We start from the raw sequence: 20031 nt of genomic DNA, 5'->3' as shown, positions 1-20031 counted from the left end.
AATAAAAACTATTGGCTCAGTTAAATATCAACAGCTGCTCCTTTTCCTCTATCTCCACTTTCTGCAGTCCGAGCATGACGGGGAGATTCGTCTTCAAGAGCATTCTCCTTTTCTTGTCAGTGACGCTGTGCATAAGAACAAAGAGGAACATATTCAACCCATCCGTCCAGACCTGCACATGGCACGGTTTGGATTTGGCTGTTTGCAAAATAAAATACTCCTACATGACTGACTGATATGACCCCAATCCAATCCAAGCACTTCATGCCAGGGCAACACTTAACTTTCATCTCCACCATAAGGCTGTTATAGCGTCTCACTCACTACACTTCATTCTGACAAGCAGGGTTTGCAGAGACACAGAAATTCAGGAGTAACTGTTTTCATGAACTCATTTTGAGAAAGCTCCATCCAATGTATGTGGTCACACTTTTAAGATGTGAAAGCTGCTACATTGTTACCTAAAAACTAGTTTAGATTTGTATATATGGTGTGAAAATGCATGTTCTCATTTTTTTTTTTTAAAGCCCGAATATCGGTACCAGGCCCAAAAACTCTATTTCAGTCAGGCTCTATTTTCTAGCAGATGTTTATAGCTAACAGTTCAGGGAGTGGGACCTGAGTGGACGTTCTCGGGGGCTTAGTGGGCGTTTCTGGGAATAGTGTCTTCGTAGAAGTTTCAGGGTGTTTTAGCAGCGCATTTCAGGGTGTCTTAAGCCCCTTTCACTCTGGCCAAAAAACCCGTTCAAACCCGCTAATTAATCGGCTCCTCATGGCAGTGTGAAAGGGTTCACTCGGCATTAGACCCAGGTTTTTCAACCCTATCATCGACGTGGGTTTTTAGTGGGTTGCTACTATCGACTTTTTAGTGGGAGGGGGAGTGTGAAAGGCAGACGCGAGTCGACGCGGTAATTTACGTGATGACGTCGGCGCAGCGTGGCTACGTTAGCGCGCTAGATGTTGTTTCTGGACACAGCGTGAGATTTCTTTCGTCAAGATGACCCAGTATTGGCAAGATAGTGAGACCAGAGAGCGCCTCTGGATCCGTGGGGAAGAGGAGACTCGTCTACAGGTAACAGGGACTGTGTTCGCTGCATTGTTTACTTTCGCTTTGCTCCGTCGCGCTGATGATGTCATCAACGCGGGACACTATCAGCGTGGGAAAACGCAGCGATGCGGCTCGCCAGCAGGCGGTTTGGACTCGAGTCTACAGGCAGTGTGAAAGGACACAAAAGGCGAATATTAGTGGGTCGAAAACACAGGTCGACTGGCTAGTTGCAGTGTGAAAGGTGTATTAGTGGGTATTTCAGGGTGTCTTAGCAGGTGCTTCAGGGTGTCTTAGGGAATATGGAAGAGGTTCACTTTTCCACCTCTCAAACATTACTGTGTCCTGTGAAGACAGGCTCCACAAGGAGTAACTAACACACAGCCACAAATGGCCCGCAAGATGGGCAGATTTGGCCAACCATGCAGAGAGAAATAGAAAACAATGAATTGGTACTTTGTAATTTAATCACTGGGATGTGTGCTGGGATTAGACCGTTGTGAGACAGGTTAGTTTTACCCTACTGATAATGTGTTGTTGCAATAGTAATTCTTCAAATATCAACAACTAACCATTTTTCACATCGCTTTTATTCAGTGTGTTTACATGGGACTTTCAATCCTTCTTTCATTCTGAATAAATGTTAATTCCACTCTAAAATGACCATGTAAACGGATGAAATTTTAATTTGGAATCAAATTCAATTCTGAATAAACTGACTGGTTTATTCTCACCCTAAAGCAGAAGAACTGTATGTAAACTCGGCATGAAAACATCTTATTATGCCTCAACCTTGTTCAAGTCATTCTGCGCATCGCCATGATGTAGTATTCCAAAATGGCGGCCAATAGCAAGAGTCTGACTCGCTTGGAGACAATTGATTTAACAGGAGCCTCACATTTTCAAGTTTCAAGTTAATCGAGAAAGTAAGAGAAAATTTGCTGGCAACATGCTTTGTTTAGTTCCGATAGACGTCACTACATCGCGGCTGACTCCTGTCCAATCGGAACACTTCACAGCCCCCAGCGTTAGAGGATTTAACCCTTGGGTTTTCCCATGTAAACACACAGCTCATACATGTAATTCAGAATAACTTAATTTAGAATAAACCAATTCTGAATTTAACACCATGTAACTAGGGTTGCACCGATACCATTTTTTGGTCGCCGATACCAATTCCGATACCTGGCTGTGTAGCATCGGCCGATACCACACTTCTTCTAATTGTCAGGAACTGTCATGTTCTTTGCCTCGGCCACCAGGTGGGGGCAGTGTTGCTGTTGTTCCTCCTCCTCCTTGTTTCTGTTCTCCCCAGTTACTACATACTGTATTTTTTGGGCCACAAGACGCACTGGAATATGATAATGTAGCATCCAGCAGCATGAAAGGAAGATGAGTTGGATTCTTAATGCTAGTTTATTAAGCTTCAGAACTTACTGTGGTTGTAACCACAGCAAAACATCCATCCATCCATCCATCCATCCATCCATCCATCCATCCACCACTTCCGGACCGGGTCTCAAAACAACAGTCTTAAGAAAAAACAGCTGAGAGGCGGTTCTCTCCGTTTTTCCAACACACACACATGCTGGCTTCCTGGCCCCGCCCCCTGCTCCCTCCCAGCCACAGCGGTGCATTCAGGTTACTTGAAAACATAGGAACTCACAGAACTCAATATACCGGTTAAAAAATATGAACTACATCAAAGATGCTACAAAAGTAAGTCCGTAATTAAATAATAAGGCAAAGTAAGCAACGCCATTGTGGGATCCTCCTTTGTTGTCAGGAGCGGCCACCACACTGCAGCCTCCTGACTCCCGCGGCTGCGCGGTTCGTACAGAAAGCAGCGCAGAGGATGTGTAACGATGCTGATTGATTAAAAAAAGCAACGTATTTACTGCGGACGGCAGAGCGGAATGACACACTTTATGTGGAATGTGGCGGTCAGCCTGGACCTGTACCTCCAGTCAGCTCCTGTTAGCCGCCTCAGCCGCTCGCCGCTCCGCCGGACCTGCTCCTGGAGCCCGGCTGCTTTCCTGACTTCACTGGGGAACTTAGTAAAACTCCAGACTCCGTCTGCTCCTGTGGCTGGAGGCCAGCTTCATCTCTCAAAGACTCATCATACTAATAAAACTCCTTTTCTGCTCTTCAGACTCAGATCCAGGCTCTGGAACAAGAACTGCATCCTCACTGGGATGTAAAATCATTGATAGCATTCCCTGAAAAAACGATCACACAGCGTGAATGTCGAAGAATGAATTCACACGGCGGTGCGTTCAACTGCAATATGAAAGTCGGTAAATGGCATCGGCGTGTTATTTGTGAGTACTCGCCGATACAGATACCAGCGTTTTAGTGCGGTATCGGGGCCACTGCCGATACCAGTATCGGTATCGGTCCAACCCTACATGTAACTAGGGTTGTCATGATTAGGAGTTTTTGGAGACAATTAATTGTCAGACAAATAATCGCAATTGAGGAATATATTGCCTGTTATTTCTTTTTTATATCCTACTATTTTTGACAGGCACTTTTTTTATGGCAAGGTTTACACATGGCTTCCTGCACGTCACTGGGCTCTCCCTTATCGTTGGGCTTAAAACCGAAATGCATCCACAGCGGTGCCCTGGTACATGTTTTCGGAAAAAGGACCTTCTCACCATCCATTTTATTAGCCTAGCCTCGCTAACCATCCAGCCGAAACCAGAGGGAAACAGCAGGGTGAGCGAGGCTGCGAGGCTGCATGCGGAAATGAGGTGCAGGTCGGTAGGTACAACGCAAGACAAAGACTTTGAAAAATTTCAGAAGTAGTTGTAGTGGAACCAAAACAAGGACAGATTAAGCAACTGCACAGCTTATTTGCCAGCCCAAATATTTTGAAATGCTTCGTGTTGTTCTTCTTTGATAATATAAGAGGAACTCTGTGACTGAGCTAACACCAACAGCAGCAGCCACACGGTCATGTGTGCAGGAAGGGATACTTATGTAGTTATTGGCAGGGCAATGAATCCCAGTCTTCTTCTGTCCATCACACTGTCCTGTATGAAAGTGTTGCGGTTCAAGGAAAGCCTCTTTTGAACTAGACAAAGGTGACATGCCCACCAAGTGAGCTATTTTCAGATGCAGTGCAAGTCTATGTGAAAACAACAAAAAAATGCAAACCACTGAGACCTGAGCAGAGAAATCAATCTTCAAAATGAATGCATACTTGATTTCTGGAGTGCAGGGATATTATGCAAATATGACTTCAACGACAGCTTGAATTGCAAAAGCATCATAGAGAAATCTACTGCAAGCCATTTTTCCAAATTAACAACCCTTTAGCTGATGCCGTCATCAATGCATTTTAGGTGTGCTGCACGTACCAATTGTCTCTGCACTTTCAGATCTTACTGATACATTAAAGTAGTACTGACCAGCACTGGAGGTGGAAGGCTGCAGGGCAGTGGTCACAGCACAACAAGTCTCCCCCTTCACGGCAGCTGTCGCAGGTGTCATGATTTGTGGCTCGGCCGCTCCTCCTGACATCTCTGACCAACTTCCGACTCCTTTTCTCAACTTCTTCAGACTTCGGAGGTGCCAGCAGGGATTGGATTTGCTGTAAAAGTTACTTAGCTCTCAGTATGTGTTAGGGTACTTGCATCTCAAACTAACACAGTAATGACATTAACTTTTGGGCTGCATAAATAAGACAGCAGTAAGGCTTCACCCTTTTTTGAACAAGTGAACATTGTATGTTGTGTCATTTGTATATTAAAGGAGCACAGTGCAGTTTGCTCGTTTTATGCGAAACACCGATCCCTGCAGGCCTTACGCGCAACTGTAGCTTAGTGAAAAGCTCGTGTCTGTGGCTTGTGCCCATGTACGTGCACGGAGGAGGGGAACTCCTTCCTCGCTCTTTTAGCAGCGCTCCAGTAAAATGTAAGTTTCTTCTGCCTGGTGGGTCTGTGTGGAGCTGTGGCAGTGCTAGAAGCCGGTCTGTTCTTACTTTCTGGAAGCTCCATCCTCAGTACTGCTCAGTTGTTGCTGCTAAGCGTCTGGCGGAGTAATGGCAGACAAATTGAAACTTAAGGATTACCAGGCCAGCGGGAGCGCGCATTACTTCATGCTCAGAGCGATTCGTAACCGAATCACTCATATTTCTGTGACTTCAGTGCCCTGCACAGGAAAATAGGAGCGACTACAATCTTGCAAAAATAGCTCTTCCTGCCCATCAGGCAAAGGTGAAAACGTGTGTGGGTGTGAATAATTGATCATTTAATATTTAAAACTGTGCTGTGCCCCTTTAATTTCAACTGAATCAGCACTTTCAATCAGCAAACTGAAGCAAAAAATAAAAGACAGGAGGAAAGAGTAGAGCTAATATTTTAATTTATGGTTTTGATGGTTTGGCTGATTTGCTTTGGCAGAACACCTTCTTAAACAATTAGTGTACTTAATAATGTGTTTCAAATTGTGCTTAACAAATGTATACAGAAAACTACTGCCAGTGACAATGCTTTAAACATACTGCCAAAATGTTTGGAGTCCTTATTGCGAATAAGATGGAGGATGTTTAATGCTACTTTGCAATGATTTACATAAAAAACATGCAGGGATTTATTTCTATGTTGATTTAAAAGTGCTAAAGGACAGTAATACACGGTCGTATCCTATAAAGGGTTAATTGAGGCCTCAGCAAAGCAAACTCACCTCCATTAATCCCCCAGAGGTATCCAGATCGTACACAATCGTCGGGGTCTCCATTTTGTCCCACATTCATTCAACAAACGCTGCGAAATAAATTCACTGTAAAATTGATGCCGGGCACAGTTTTTGTTTCGCTCCTGCGAGAAAAAGTTCCCCTTGCAGTTCTTTTTATCAGGATGTCTGGTCGAGCAAACCAGTGGCTAACTACAGTTAGCAGGCTAACGCAGCTAGCTACGATGGCAAGCTGTCAACCAGTCAAGGTTGAGAAGCTAGCGGCTCAGCGACGTCCTGTGATGCCCCGAAAGAACAACATACTCCAAAGAAGAAGAGTGAAATCTAAAGGTTCGCGTCTCAGCTCCACTTTCTCAAAGCAAACAGAGATCGCATCCAGTATTTTATATCAACAAATGGCTGTTTCTCGCTGGCAAATCCAGCCGCGGCCTAGCTGGCCAGCCATGGTTGTTGTTTGTGCTCCTGCAGAAAAGAGCCGTGCAGACCCGCAGACTTCTTCGCTCACATCCCCAGCACAAGACACTCACAGGGCGCGATGCAGTCCCAAGCACAGCTCCTCGTGCTTGTCTGGATGTCAGGTCCTGTGATCGGGCAGGTAGAAATGCAGATGTGCTGGATGTTATTGTTGTCAAAAAGCTTTGCTACTAGCCTCTAGCTGTTGGCGCAACCGCGAAGGGCCCGGAGCGCATGCGCAGTGTAGGGGTCTAGATAATGACGTGGAAGCTGACGTCATGACGAGGTCGTGCTGTCATGGCGTCTGCTGCCGCTATTGTTCCATTACAGCGCGTTAGCAGTAGGTGCGTTCACGATGGCAAAGCCAGAGGCAGACGGAGCGAGACGAAGCAGACGGCGCAGCTGTGGGGCGGAGTTATAAGTCTGCCTCCAACTCGGACAACCGTATGGTTCTCCATGTTTGTGTTTCTCATGACTCCCACAGTGGGAGCCTGTGCCTCCTTGCCCCCCACCCCTCCCTGGGTGTCAGAGGGGTGATTTTTTTTTTCTTATTAAAAACAAAAGAATCAATAATTTGTTTCGTGTGTCACATTGTGTTAATTCATATTCAGTTAACTGAAGTAAATAAAATTTAAAAAAACAAAATAATTTTAAGTTACATGTGACACGTGCGTGCTCCTGCAAGTGCAGACCTGGCGTCAAGGGGGGGCAGACTGCCTCGCCCCCTCAGTCAAAATATAGTATTTCATTAAAAACGTTAAGTTTTCAGTCTATTATGTCCTTAAAAAACAACAGCAAACTCTGCTGGCTTGCTCAGATCAATATGAAGTGTTGTGCTATTCAAAAGTCAAAAAAAGAGGAGACTCCAGCTCTGCTAAAGCTGAGAGCTGGTTATTTTATCATTTGTTTCTTTTTTTTGTTTTTTTACTATTTGTGCTTTTTAGCAGTGTGATTAATGATCATACGTTGTTGGACATGGTAGAACAGCGCCTCTGATCTGTGGATTCAGTTTTTGTGTTGCTCTGTTACTTTTTCGGCACCTATGCGTCCCCCCCCCCCCCCCCCCCCCCCCCCCCCCCCCGGGTTTAAGCCGCCGCCCCCCCCCCCCTCCCCGTCTACACTGGGCTGGAGCCAGGATTGGGTGTTTATTTATGCAAATAAAGCGTGTTGTCATCAAACTGATGACGAGTGGGCTCGGGTCCAATCCCCTGCCTGTATGAACCAGAGCAGTGGGCCAGGCAGTGGTGAGTTGCTCTGGAGCAGCTCACAGCGGAGCGGCTACCTCTGTGACCGATCTCGCGAGTTTTCGATGCCCTACGTAGGTCCTACGTGTCAGTGACGCCGGGCCAAATCTGGGCGGGGCGGCTCAAAAGTCTCAAAAGTCTGCCTCTGGCTTTCTCATGTCGAATGCACCTAGTGTGTTTAGGGTGCCGTGCAGGACAGAATTCATTAACTGTCTCTCGCACACCTCACTGTGCTGTTCTTTCAGGACTGCTGGTGGCTCCTTTTGCTCACAGGCCCATCTGCAGTGTCGTAGGCTTGCATTGGGACTAGTGGTGAAACGGATCACTAAACTCACGGATCGGATTGGTCCGCGGATCAAGAGTCATGGATCGGATCATTTTTAGGATGGCAAAAAGCAAAAAGCAAAACAAGAAAAAAAAAATCTATTTTGGTAGTCCGATCAGATTTAAAAAAATCTGTTTTGTCTGTTTATTAGAAACTTAAATTATTAAATTGAAATATATAAAAGTAGTGCACAAGGCATAATAGCTTCTTTTTAAAATAATTATTATTGACAAACAACTTAAAGTGCAATTTATACGAATATCTCCTTCATTTAAAATATAATAATGAACCAAAGATCATTTTAAAGTGCAACAGCAACATAAAAAGGCTGGTTCAAAAGACCATTAGTAAAATAAGACTCAAAGGTAAACGTAAGCAGACATCTTCCTTGAAACAAGGAGAATGAAAGAACCTGACCGGTCGAACTGCGCAGGGAGAGGCTGCTTAAATGTTGCGGTGTCGCTTCAAATGTGCGGATCCGTTGCACCACTAATTGGGACCATGGAAAAAGTGCCTAGAAAGTGAATTTCGCTCCACTACGCTGGATCTACGTGTTCAATGCATTTTTCAAAGACAATACCCTTCTAGACTCTGGGTTAAAAGTCCTACTCAGAATATGTGTCCAAACTTTGTCACCAGTCAGGAATGTCTTTATGAGAATACCCAAAAACGAAAATCTGGTGCTGCTGTTTTTGCTTGTTTTAAGTACTGTGTTAATTCTGGCAACATAAAATCTTTATCAAATGTCATAAACACATCTACCAAACATTTGAAACAAGTATCAGTGCCTTTGTGTACACATAGGTGAATTCAGAGTGAGAAATGTAGCTACTTTCTTGAAGGAAACACTTCAACTTAAGTGATTTGCACTCAGCACAATGAAATATATTGGAAATTTAGCTGAAAGATTATGTGTCATATATTAAAAATATCACAACCTACTGTGTAATGAAAGATATAGAATAAAAAATGCACACCATGGCCATAAATAGCTGAAAATCAACCGAATTGCAACCACGCCCTCCTAAATCGGAATAATGGCAAAAATGGAATAAGACAAAAAATAAATGGACAAAAGGTTAGAATCATTCACAAGCATGGTATAAAACATTTATTCAAATATGACAATATCTCTGAATATGAAAATATAGATTAATACACAAACAAATATAGAAAAAAAAAGAAAGAAAAATAAAAACTGTACATGCTGACATGGTGCGTATATCACTCTTCAATATCATTTTCATCAATGTCATCATCCCATACAGCTCTGTCCTGTTTCTTCTGAAACATTCTCATATGCTTGGCACTGACATAAATCTGTACAAGACAGTCTTGCAGACATACAAGAACGTCTTTCAGTTTCACATTTAGTTGTATTGCAACTACAGTGGAACTTCCTGCAAAACACCATCAGGAGCAGGATTTGTAACCCTCCATGTCACTGCCAGCTCCCATCCTCACTGTGCCACCCACTGCCACACATTCTACCAGTCAGACAGTGTTTCAGAATCGCTCTGGTGGTTTGCTCTCCTGCAGTGCTGGTACAGGGCATCCGTTGCTGGGGGAATGGGGAGTTCTGGCCAGGCTGACGAGGCCATTTGTATCTTGCATCATTTACATTTTTGGCAGATGACTGGCCATACAGGTGGTACACATATTTATTCAGCGTGTTAAAGGTAGGTTGGTCAAGTTTGAAACTGCTGCCCAGCTTTGCAGAGCCAGTCAGGTGTTCTTCTGTTTGACATGCAACATTTCTGAAAGAACGGGCCGCTCTCAGGATGTCAGTGAATTCCAGCATGGAACTGTCATAGGATGCCACCTGTCCAACAAATCCAGTCATGAAATGGCAGGGCAGTGGAAAGTGAGCTACGGGAATACAGCATCAGCCGCCTCTTCAGTAGATTCTACCTGAAACACAAACAATATGGGGAAAGATGACTGTGTGTGTGTGCAAGCATGTGTGTTTAGCACGTGTGTTTAGCACATACATGCATAAGCGTACATGCATACCCTTTTTTATGAGAATAAGTCAATAAGAATTAATCTTGTAGTATTTACTTTTTTTGTTTACAAGAACCGTGAGAGAGAGACATGATATTTGGGTGACCTGTATTCTGAAGCATCAAGACCCTCTTGATTCTTCACTATGTCCACAGATGTTGCTCGTAGCTTGTGCATTCGCAGCACGTCATATTTACATAATCATCCAATCAAATAACAGTGACAACAGATTTGTTTTGCAATGATGAGCACAAAAGACCTCTCTCTCTCTCTCTCTCTCTCTTGCACAGCCATTAATCTGGGCTGGGCAAGCCCAGAATTCACATTAAGTGTTAACTTCATCTGTGATCTGACCAGAAGCCCCCCTCCCCCACCCCCCTGTGTGGCTGGGATACAGTCAGGTCCTGGCAAAAAGGGACACCAACTGTCTGTCTGTGCATCCCAGTCCAGAAGCGGGTGGCGATAGCCATCTGGAAACTGGCCACCGGCAGTGAATACCGCACCATTAGCCACCTTTTCGGGGTGTGACTGTGCACTGTTTATAACTGTGTGCAGGCGTTCTGCACTGCAGTCATCAGACTGCTGTTGCCGGTGCATGTGAAGACCCCCGACGGGGCAAAGCTGCTGGAAATGGCCACCTTTTTCAGGAACCGCTGGCGAGCTCCCCAGTGTGTGGGTGCGATTGATGGCAGCCACATTCCCATAACCGCGCCAGAGGAGTACCCCAAGGACTTCTTCAACCGGAAGGGCTGGCATTCCATCATCTTGCAGGCGGTGGTGGACGGCAGAGGACTGTTCTGGGATGTGTGTGTTGGTTTCCCAGGCAGCATGCATGACGTCAGAGTCCTCCGACTCTCTCATCTCTGGGAGCTTCTGAGCGACGGTCAGACAGCAGAAAGTCACCATTGGAGGTTGCCAGGTCGGGCACTACATCATTGGTGACCCTGCTTACCCCATGATGGAGTGGCTGATGAAACCATTTTCAGACACGGGGGGACTGACACCAGAACAGCAGGCATACAACCACAGGCTGAGCAGTGCACGCTCTGTTGTGGATATGGCCTTGGGGAACCTGAAGGGGCGATGGAGGTGCCTGCTGAAAAGAAACGTCTGCAAGCTGGAGCTGGTGAAGCGAATGGCATTGACCTGTTGTGTGCTGCACAACATTTGTGAGGAGCATGGGGACAATTTTGTCGAGGAGCACCCCGGCCGACATGACAGCTGCCAGCCCGCCGTCCAGCCCTTGCCTTACAGTGGAAGTTGCGCCGGGTCCGACATCAGGGCAGCTCTGATGGACTACTTCAGCGGTGGGGATGAGTGATGTCTGTCATCCACAGTGGGACTTAAGATGGTGTGTGCTCCTTCATTTGTGACATTTGCATTTCTGTTGTTTTCTCTCACCGCGATCCCATCAAACACTGGAAATGGGGAAAATGATCCTGTCTGTTTCTGTCCTCTACTCCCATGATGTCGGCTGACAGATGACTGTACACCTCCACAACACAGTAAATGTGATGTGTTCCATGCGATGGTTCTATGAGCATAATTTAGGGATCTGTGTGCTGAAACAATCCATGTAAACTCCATGTGATGGTAAACACAAGCACATGACACAACAAAGGAAATGCACACTACAGATGCTTGTATTATAAAAAAATACATGAGAAAACAAAACACATAAGCACCTGTCGTCGCCTTGGATATATGAGTTCTGATCACATTTCACATGAGTGCATTAACAAAGATCTGAAACAGTCCTGGCGGTAATTACAAACACATGTGTCCGAAAAAAAAAATGAAAACAAAGAAAGGCTGTCATTCCGACAGCAATGCTGGGGAGCTATTTGGCGGCTGTGTCCCCCGCACCATCGTTTCCAGCAACTGCTCGATACCATCCAGCTTTGCCAGCAGCTGCGATGTCAGCTCGTTGTCCCTCCGTGCCTGCTCCAGATAGCGCTCATCAGATCGCTCCATGTCGTCGATCAGATCTGCAATGGTGGCACTCTTCCTCTTGCCTGTCCAGACAGTGCGAGCTTTTAGTCATGATTCTGTGCATTCATACGAGGGACTATGAATTTTCTGTGCTGCCATTACTTGGTGTTTAAACACAAATCATACCGGGTCGGGTCCGCGATGACGATATCGAGCCTGACGTGCTGCTGGCCGGGATCGGTGAGCTGTGGGCTGGAGAAGTGGAGCCTCGGGCTGGAGGAGGTGAGCTGCTTGGCGGGTAAAAGGCAGTCGTCGACGGGGCCGGTGAACTGCACCTGCACGGCCCTCCTTCATCGCCGGGAGACAACGGCTCTATAAAAACATGATCAGCACAAACTGTAGCGCTCCTGGCTGTGACATCACTTAGCTTTACCATTGCCCATTGTAGCGTAGCACCGGCATTTATTGATGTGTTTACCTGCCACGGGGTCGAGAGCGTGCTCGGCGCGTTCATCCACCATGGACTCCAGCAGCGCCGCTGCTGTGGCAGAGTTGAGAGCCCCCGTTGTGGAATTGGCCAGCCGGTCCCCGCGGACGGAGTGCAGGATGTCGTAGTGGGGTTCCTCCACGGACGCCCACTGCCGCTGCATCCCAGCTCCTGCTTCTGGTCCCTGTACTCCTTCTTGATTTTTCTTAACTTGTTGAGGAGTTGGGGGACGGTCCGGGTGTAGCCCGCTGCAGCCATCGCTTATTGGAGCTGCAGGTAAATGGCCTTGGTGCGCTGGCCCCTTCTAATTTGTGTTGGACTTCAGCTGAGGACCACAGTGCCAGGAAGCACTGGGTCTCCTCCTCGGACCAGTGTTTGGAATTCGAGTCCATTTCCCTGGTGTTGTGATGTGTGAAGTGTTTGTGCCTCTCGCGGTGAAGGGATAATGGCAGCTTCTTCGGACAGCACCTGTCGCCATAACTCCGCCCCCAGGGCCAGACTTAGTCGATGAGTGGCAGGGGCCTGATCGGGGCCTGATCTGGACCAGGAAGAAACTGGTTCCTGAAAATTCCTGACTTTTGGGAACCGGGGCCGGGGCCGAGGTTGGTGAGAACACAAGAACCGGTTCAATTTTGGGTGCCGGCCCAGATCTGGCCTGGGAACCGGTTGGGTGGAAGAGAGAGAGGGTTAAGTTGATTTTTGAAGATTTTACAGGCCCAGTGCAGAATCTGTCAGTTGTTGAATAATTATATTGTATTCTTCATATTATGTATTCTTCATATTATGTCTATCTAGTAGTCATTATCTCATGTTATTTAGTATTATTCATATTATGCATGTTTTTGGTTGTGTGTGTACTCATGTGTGGACAAAACAATGTATTCTTTCCGGTTTGCCTGCCTGTCATTTTTCATTTTTACAGCAGCCACTTGGCAGCTGGACAGTTTGCTTTTTCCTAAAGCTAAGACTACAGGTCAATTGCCTCTCTGTCTCCATCTTGTGCAAATGAGGCTTATTGGACAAGGAATGTGACACTATGATTTGTTGCACAACACCTGGCATTTGGGAAGAATGGATGGAGACTTGATGGAGGCTGATAGAGCCTCCCAAGGGGTCACGGACAGTGACCTTTGTAGGGAGGGGGAAAAAGAGTCAATTGAGAAGCAATAAATGGTTTAGAGCAATTGTGGTTTGATGAAGAATCAACTGAGACGCAACAGACTCCCAAAAAATAGTATAAATAGATGGAGCGGAGAGCAATCGGGGAGTCAGTTTTTTGATCTGCCTGACTGCCGGAGGGTTTTTTTGGGAATAAAGTCCTCCTTTTGCATCCTGACTTCGACTCTGCCTGATTATTCCGAGGAGAACTACGATTGAAGACTTCAAGAACCAAGTGGATATAATTGAGGATTTTACGTTTTTTCTGGAATATATGTTTGGGTTTCTCTTTTGTATCGCAGCTGGCCTAAGATACTTTTTAAATAAAAATCCACGACACAGTGCATGATATATTCTGACATTCGCTGACAGATTCTGCAAAGTGAGCTCTAACTCTGCATTGGAAAGACCACAGGTGCTTGGGATGGGCTCAAATTAAAGCATGAGATGGACTGAACAGTATGAAACCCTGTTTGAGTCAGTGTGACCTTGAGTTGCCAAGTTATAGGTCTTTGAAGGTCAACATGAAGTTTGCAGTAACTAGTTAAGTCAATGAGCTAGAGATGCGGGATTTGGACTAAATGGACTAATCTGGTTGTTTCTAGGCAGTGCACGGTGAGTATGACCCTTTGAAGACATTTTAACCCTGTGCTGTCGAAGTTGGTTCAAGCCTCTAAATTGATTTTTGAAGATTTTACAGGCCCAGTGCAGAATCTGTCAGTGGATGACAGATTCCGACATTTGCTGACGAATTCTGCTATGTAACCTGTAACTCATCATTGGAAAGACCCAAGGTGCTTGGGATGTGTTCAAATTAAAGCATGAGACAGACTGGACAATATGAAACCCTGTTTGAGTCAGTGTGACCTTGGGTTGCCAAGTTATAGGTCTTTGAAGGTCAACATGAAGTTTGCAGTAACTAGTTAAGTCAATAAGCTAGAGAAGCGGGATTTGGACTAAATGGACTTCTCTGGCTGGTTCTAGACAGTGCAAGGTGAGTATGATCCTTTGAAGACATTTTAACCCTGGGCTGTCGAAGTTGGTTCAAGCCTCTAAGTTGATTTTTGAAGATTTTACAGGCCCAGTGCAGAATCTGTCAGTGGATGACAGATTCCGACATTCGCTGACAGATTCTGCAAAGTGAGCTCTAACTCTGCATTGGAAAGACCACAGGTGCTTGGGATGGGCTCAAATTAAAGCATGAGATGGACTGAACAATACGAAACCCTGTTTGAGTTAGTGTGACCTTGGGTTGCCAAGTTATAGGTCTTTGAAAGTTGACATGTTTGGGTTGCAATAACTAGTTAAGTCAATGAGCCAGAGAAGTGGGATTTAATAATAAGAATATTGCATTGGTTTTATATAGCACTTTTCAGGACACTCAAAGACGCTTTACATTGCATTATTCATTCACACCACACTGGGTGGTGGTAAGCGACTACTGTAGCCACAGCTACCCTGGGGCAGACCGACGGAAGCTAGGCTGCTAATCTGCGCCATCGGCCCCTCCGAACACCACCAACCATTCACTCTCACAACTCTCATACTAGGCAAGGTGGGGAAGTGTCTTGCCCATGGACACAACGACAGTTTTACGCCTGCGGGAGCAGGGATCAAACCGCCAACCTTCCGGTTATAAGACGACCTGATCTACCAACTGAGCTACTGTCGCCCCTTGGAGTAAATGGACTTCTCTGGCTATTTCTAGGCAGTGCCCGGTTAGTATGACCTTTGAAGACATTTTAACCCTATGCTGTAGAAGTTGGTTCAAGCCTCCAAGTTGATTTTCGAAGATTTTACAGGCCCAGTGCAGAATCTGTCAGTGGATGACAGATTCCCACATTCGCTGACAGATTCTGCAAAGTGAGCTCCAACTATGCATTGGAAAGAGCTAAAGAGCTGGGGATGGACTCAAATTAAAGCATAAGACGGACTGAACAATACGAAACCCTGTTTGAGTCAATGTGACCTTGGGTTGCCAAGTTATAGGTCTTTGAATGTCGACATGTCTGGGGTGCTATAAGTAGTTAAGTCAATAAGCTCGAGAAGTGGGATTTGGGCTAAATGGAATTCTCTGGCTATTTCTTGGCAGTTCAAGGGTAGTATGACCCTTTGAAGACATTTTAACCATATGCTGTAGAAGTTGGTTCAAGCCTCCAAGTTGATTTTTGAAGATTTTACAGGCCCAGTGCAGAATCTGTCAGTGGCTGACAGATTATGACATTTCCTAATGGAATATGCAAAGTGAGCTCCAACTCTGCATTGGAAAGAGCTAAGGTGCTGAGGATGGGCTCAAATTAAAGCATGAGACGGACTGAACAATACCAAACCCTGTTTGAGTCAATGTGACCTTGGGTTGCCACGTTATAGGTCTTTGAATGTCGACATGTCTGGGGTGCTATCACTAGTTAAGTCAATGAGCTAGAGAAGTGGGATTTGGGCTAAATGGACTTCACTGGCAGTTTCCAGACACTGCAAGGTCAGTATGACCCTTTGAAGACATTTTAACCCTATGCTGTAGAAGTTGGTTCAAGCCTCTAAATTGATTTTTGAAGATTTTACAGGCCCAGTGCAGAATCTGTCAGTGGATGACAGATTCCGACATTTGCTGACGAATTCTGCTATGTAAGCTGTAACTCATCATTGGAAAGACCCCAGGTGCTTGGGATGTGTTCAAATTAAAGCATGAGACAGACTGAACAATATGAAACCCTGTTTGAGTCAGTGTGACCTTGGGTTGCCAAGTTATAGGTCTTTGAAGGTCAACATGAAGTTTGCAGTAACTAGTTAAGTCAATAAGCTAGAGAAGCGGGATTTGGACTTAATGGACTTCTCTGGCTGGTTCTAGACAGTGCAAGGTTAGTATGATCCTTTGAAGACAGTTCAAGCCTCCAAGTTGGTTTTTGAAGATTTTACAGGCCCAGTGCAGAATCTGTCAGTGGATGACAGATTCCGACATTCGCTGACAGATTCTGCAAAGTGAGCTTTAACTCTGCATTGGAAAGAGCTGAGGCGCTGGGGATGGGCTCAAATTAAAGCATAAGACGGACTGAACAAAACGAAACCCTGTTTGAGTCGATGTGACCTTGGGTTGCCAAATTATAGTTCTTTGAAAGTCGACATTGTGGGCAGCTATAACTAGTTAAGTCAATGAGCTGGAGAAGTGGGATTTGGGCTAAATGGAATTCTCTGGCTATTTGTAGACAGTGCAAGGTTAGTATGACCCTTTGAAGACATTTTTACCCTATGCTGTAGAAGTTGGTTCAAGCCTCCAAGTTGATTTTTGAAGATTTTACAGGCCCAGTGCAGAATCTTTCAGTGGATGACAGATTCTGACATACGCTGATGGATTCTGCAAAGTGAGCTCTAACTCTGCATTGGAAAGAGCTAAGGTGCTGAGGATGGGCTCAAATTAAAGCATGAGACGGACTGAACAACACAAAACCCTGTTTGCGTCAATGTGACCTTGGGTTGCCAAGTTATAGGTCTTTGAATGTCGACATGTCTGGGGTGCTATCACTAGTTAAGTCAATGAGCTAGAGAAGTGGGATTTGGGCTAAATGGACTTCACTGGCAGTTTCCAGACACTGCAAGGTCAGTATGACCCTTTGAAGACATTTTAACCCTATGCTGTAGAAGTTGGTTCAAGCCTCTATGTTGATTTTTGAAGATATCACAGGCCCAGTGCAGAATCTGTCAGTGGATGACAGATTCCGACATTCCCTGACAGATTCTGCGAAGTGTGCTCCAACTCTGCATCCAAAACTTCCAAGTTGCAGGGGATTTGCTCAAATTAAAGCATGTGATGGAGTGAACACAACGAAACCCTGTTTGAGTCAATGTGACCTCGGGTTGCCAAATTATAGGTCTTTGAATGTCGACATGTCTGGGGTGCTGTAACTCGTTAAGTCAATGAGCTAGAGAAGTGGGATTTGGGCTAAATGGACTTCTCTGGCTATTTCTGGACAGTGCAAGGTTAGTATGACCCTTTGAAGACATTTTACCCTATGCTGTAGAAGTTGGTTCAAGCCTCCAAGTTGATTTTTGAAGATTTCACAGGCCCAGTGCAGAATCTGTCAGTGGATGACAGATTCCCACATTCGCTGACAGATTTTGCAAAGTGAGCTCTAACTCTGCATTGGAAAGAGCTAAGGTGCTGAGGATGGGCTCAAATTAAAGCATGAGATGGAGTGAACACGACGCACCTGGTGTCCAGAGTCCAGCGTCTGGTGTCTCGTCTCCAGCGCCTAGCGTCTAGAGTCTCGAGTCCAGCCCCTAGCGTCGAGATTCCAGCACCGAGCATCAAGTCTCTGGAGTCCAGTGCCGAGCATCGAGAATCAATTGCCTAGGGTCTAGTGTCTAGAGTCCAGCGCCTAGCATCGAGAATCAATTCCCTGGGGTCTAATGTCTAGAGGCCAGGGCCTAGCATCAAGTGTCTGGAGTCCAGCAGCCGGCGTCAAGTGCCTGGACTGCAGCGCCTCGCGTCAAGGGTTGAGAATACAGCTCCTACTGTCATGTGTCTATAGTCCAGCGCCCAGCGTCAAGTGTCTGGAGTCCAGCGCCTAGCGTCTAGAGCAGGGCTACTCAACCCTGGTCCTCGTGGGCCGCAATCCAGCATGTTTTAGATGTTTCCCTCTTCCAACACAGCTGATTCAAATGATCAGGCTGATAACGATCCTGATCATTTGAGTCAGCTGTGTTGGAAGAGGGAAACATCTAAAACATGCTGGATTGCGGCCCACGAGGACCAGGGTTGAGTAGCCCTGGTCTAGAGTCTAGTGTCCAGCGCCTAGCGTCTAGAGTCTAGAGTCCAGTGCCTAGCATCAAGAGTCAATTGCCTAGGGTCTAGTGTCTAGAGTCCAGCGCCTAGCGTCTAGAGTCTAGAGTCCAGCGCCTAGCATCGACAATCAATTGCCTAGTGTCAAGTGTTGAGAGTCCAGCGTCTAGCTTCGTGTCGAGAGTCCAGCGCCTGGCGTCCAGAGTCCAGCGCCTCGCGTCAAGTGCCTGGACTCCAGCACCTAGCGTCAAGGGTCGAGAATACAGCTCCTAGTGTCCAGTGTCTATAGTCCAGCGCCCAGCGTCAAGTGTCTGGAGTCCAGCGCCTAGCGTCTAGAGTCTTGTGTCCAGCGCCTAGCGTCTAGAGTCTAGAGTCCAGCGCCTAGTGTCAAGTGGTTAGAGTCCAGCGCCTGGCGTCTAGAGTCCAGCGGCTAGCGTCAAGTGTCTAGAGTCCAGCGCCTAGCGTCTGGACCACAGTGCCTAGCGTCTGGCGTCCATAGTCCAGCGCTTGGCGTCCAGAGTCCAGCGCCCAGCGTCTAGAGTCCAGCGCCTCACGTCCAGTGTCTGGAGTCCAGCGCCTCACGTCCAGCGTCTAGAGTCCAGCGCCTATCGTCAAGAGTCCAGATTCAAGTGTCTAGAGTCCAGCGCCTGACGTCGAGAGTCCAGCGCCTAGCGTCAAGTGTCTATAGTCCAGCGCCTAGCATCTAGACCCCAGCACCTAGTGTCTAGCGTCCAGAGTCCAGCGACTGGAGTCTAGAGTCCAGCGCCTAGCGTCTGGACTCCAGCACCAAGAGTCCAGTGTCTAGAGTCTGGCGCACAGCATCGAGAGTCCAGCGTCTCGTGTCAAGTGTCTAGAGTCCAGTGCCTAGCATCTCGAATCAATTGCCTAGGGTATAGTGTCTAGAGTCCAGCGACTAGCATCAAGTGTCTGGAGTCCAGCGCCTGGCGTCAAGTGTCTAGAGTCCAGCGCTTAGCGTCCAGAGTCCACTGTCTAGAGTCCAGCGTCTAGAGTCCAGCGCCTAGCGTCTGGAGTCCATTGCCTATCGTCTGGAGTCCGGCGTCAAGTGTCCAGAGTCCTGCGAGTGGGGTCTATAGTCCAGCGCCTGGCGTCTCGAATCCAGTGCCTGGCGTCAAGTTTCTACAGTCCCGCCCCTAGCGTCTTGAGTCCAGCGCCTGGCGTCTTGCATCGAGAGTCCAGCGCCTAGCATCTAGAATCAATTGCCCAGGGTCTAGAGTCTAGAGGCCAGCGTCTAGCATCATGTCGAGAGTCCAGCACCTGGCGTCTAGAGTCCAGTGCCTGGCGTCAAGTGTGTATAGTCCAGCGCCTAGCATCTAGACCCTAGCGCCTAGCGTCTGGCGTCCAGAGCTCAGCGCCTGGAGTCTTGAGTCCAGCACCTAGCGTCAAGACTCCGGCGCCCAGAGTCCAGTGTCTTGAGTCTACCGCCCAGCATCTAAATTCCAGCGCCTCGTTTCAAGTGTTTAGAGTCCAGCGCCGAGCATCAAGTGTCTGGAGTCCAGCACCTGGCGTCAAGTGTCCAGAGACCAGCGCCTAGCGTCCAGACTCCAGAGTCAAGTGTCTAGAGTCCAGCGTCTAGAGTCCAGCGCCTAGCGTCTAGAGTCCATTGCCTATCGTTTAGAGTCCGGCGTCAAGTGTCTAGAGTCCAGCGCCCAGCGTCAAGTGTCCAGAGTCCTGCGAGTGGGGTCTATAGTCCAGTGCCTGGCGTCTCGAATCCAGTGCCTAGCGTCAAGTTTCTAGAGTTCCGCCCCAGGCGTCAAGAGTCCAGCGCCTGGCGTCTTGCATCTAGAGTCCAGCGCCCAGCATCTAGAATCAATTGCCTCGGGTCTAGAGTCTACAGGCCAGCGTCTAGCATCATGTCGAGAGTCCAGCGCCTGGCGTCTGGAGTCC

The 20031-nt window shown here is 46.9% G+C and overlaps 1 protein-coding gene across 1 annotated transcript in view; it reads right to left on the bottom strand.

The window, feature by feature from the left end:
• The window catches only part of LOC115385422 (PHD finger protein 12), a 29715-nt gene extending 23285 nt beyond the window's left edge, over positions 1-6430 (bottom strand). Inside the window, exons 1-2 of the mRNA XM_030087412.1 lie at positions 5738-6430; positions 4462-4643 (exon numbers count right to left, since the gene is read on the bottom strand). Coding sequence (XP_029943272.1) covers positions 4462-4643; positions 5738-5803 — 248 coding nt within the window. The 5' untranslated portion in view covers positions 5804-6430. The remainder of the gene's footprint in view (positions 1-4461; positions 4644-5737) is intronic.
• Between the last annotated feature and the right edge of the window lie 13601 nt (positions 6431-20031).

This window comes from Salarias fasciatus, unplaced genomic scaffold (assembly GCF_902148845.1).
Source record: "Salarias fasciatus unplaced genomic scaffold, fSalaFa1.1, whole genome shotgun sequence".
Classification (NCBI taxonomy): Eukaryota; Metazoa; Chordata; class Actinopteri; order Blenniiformes; family Blenniidae; genus Salarias; species Salarias fasciatus.
This window is presented reverse-complemented; position numbering and strand designations above follow the sequence as displayed.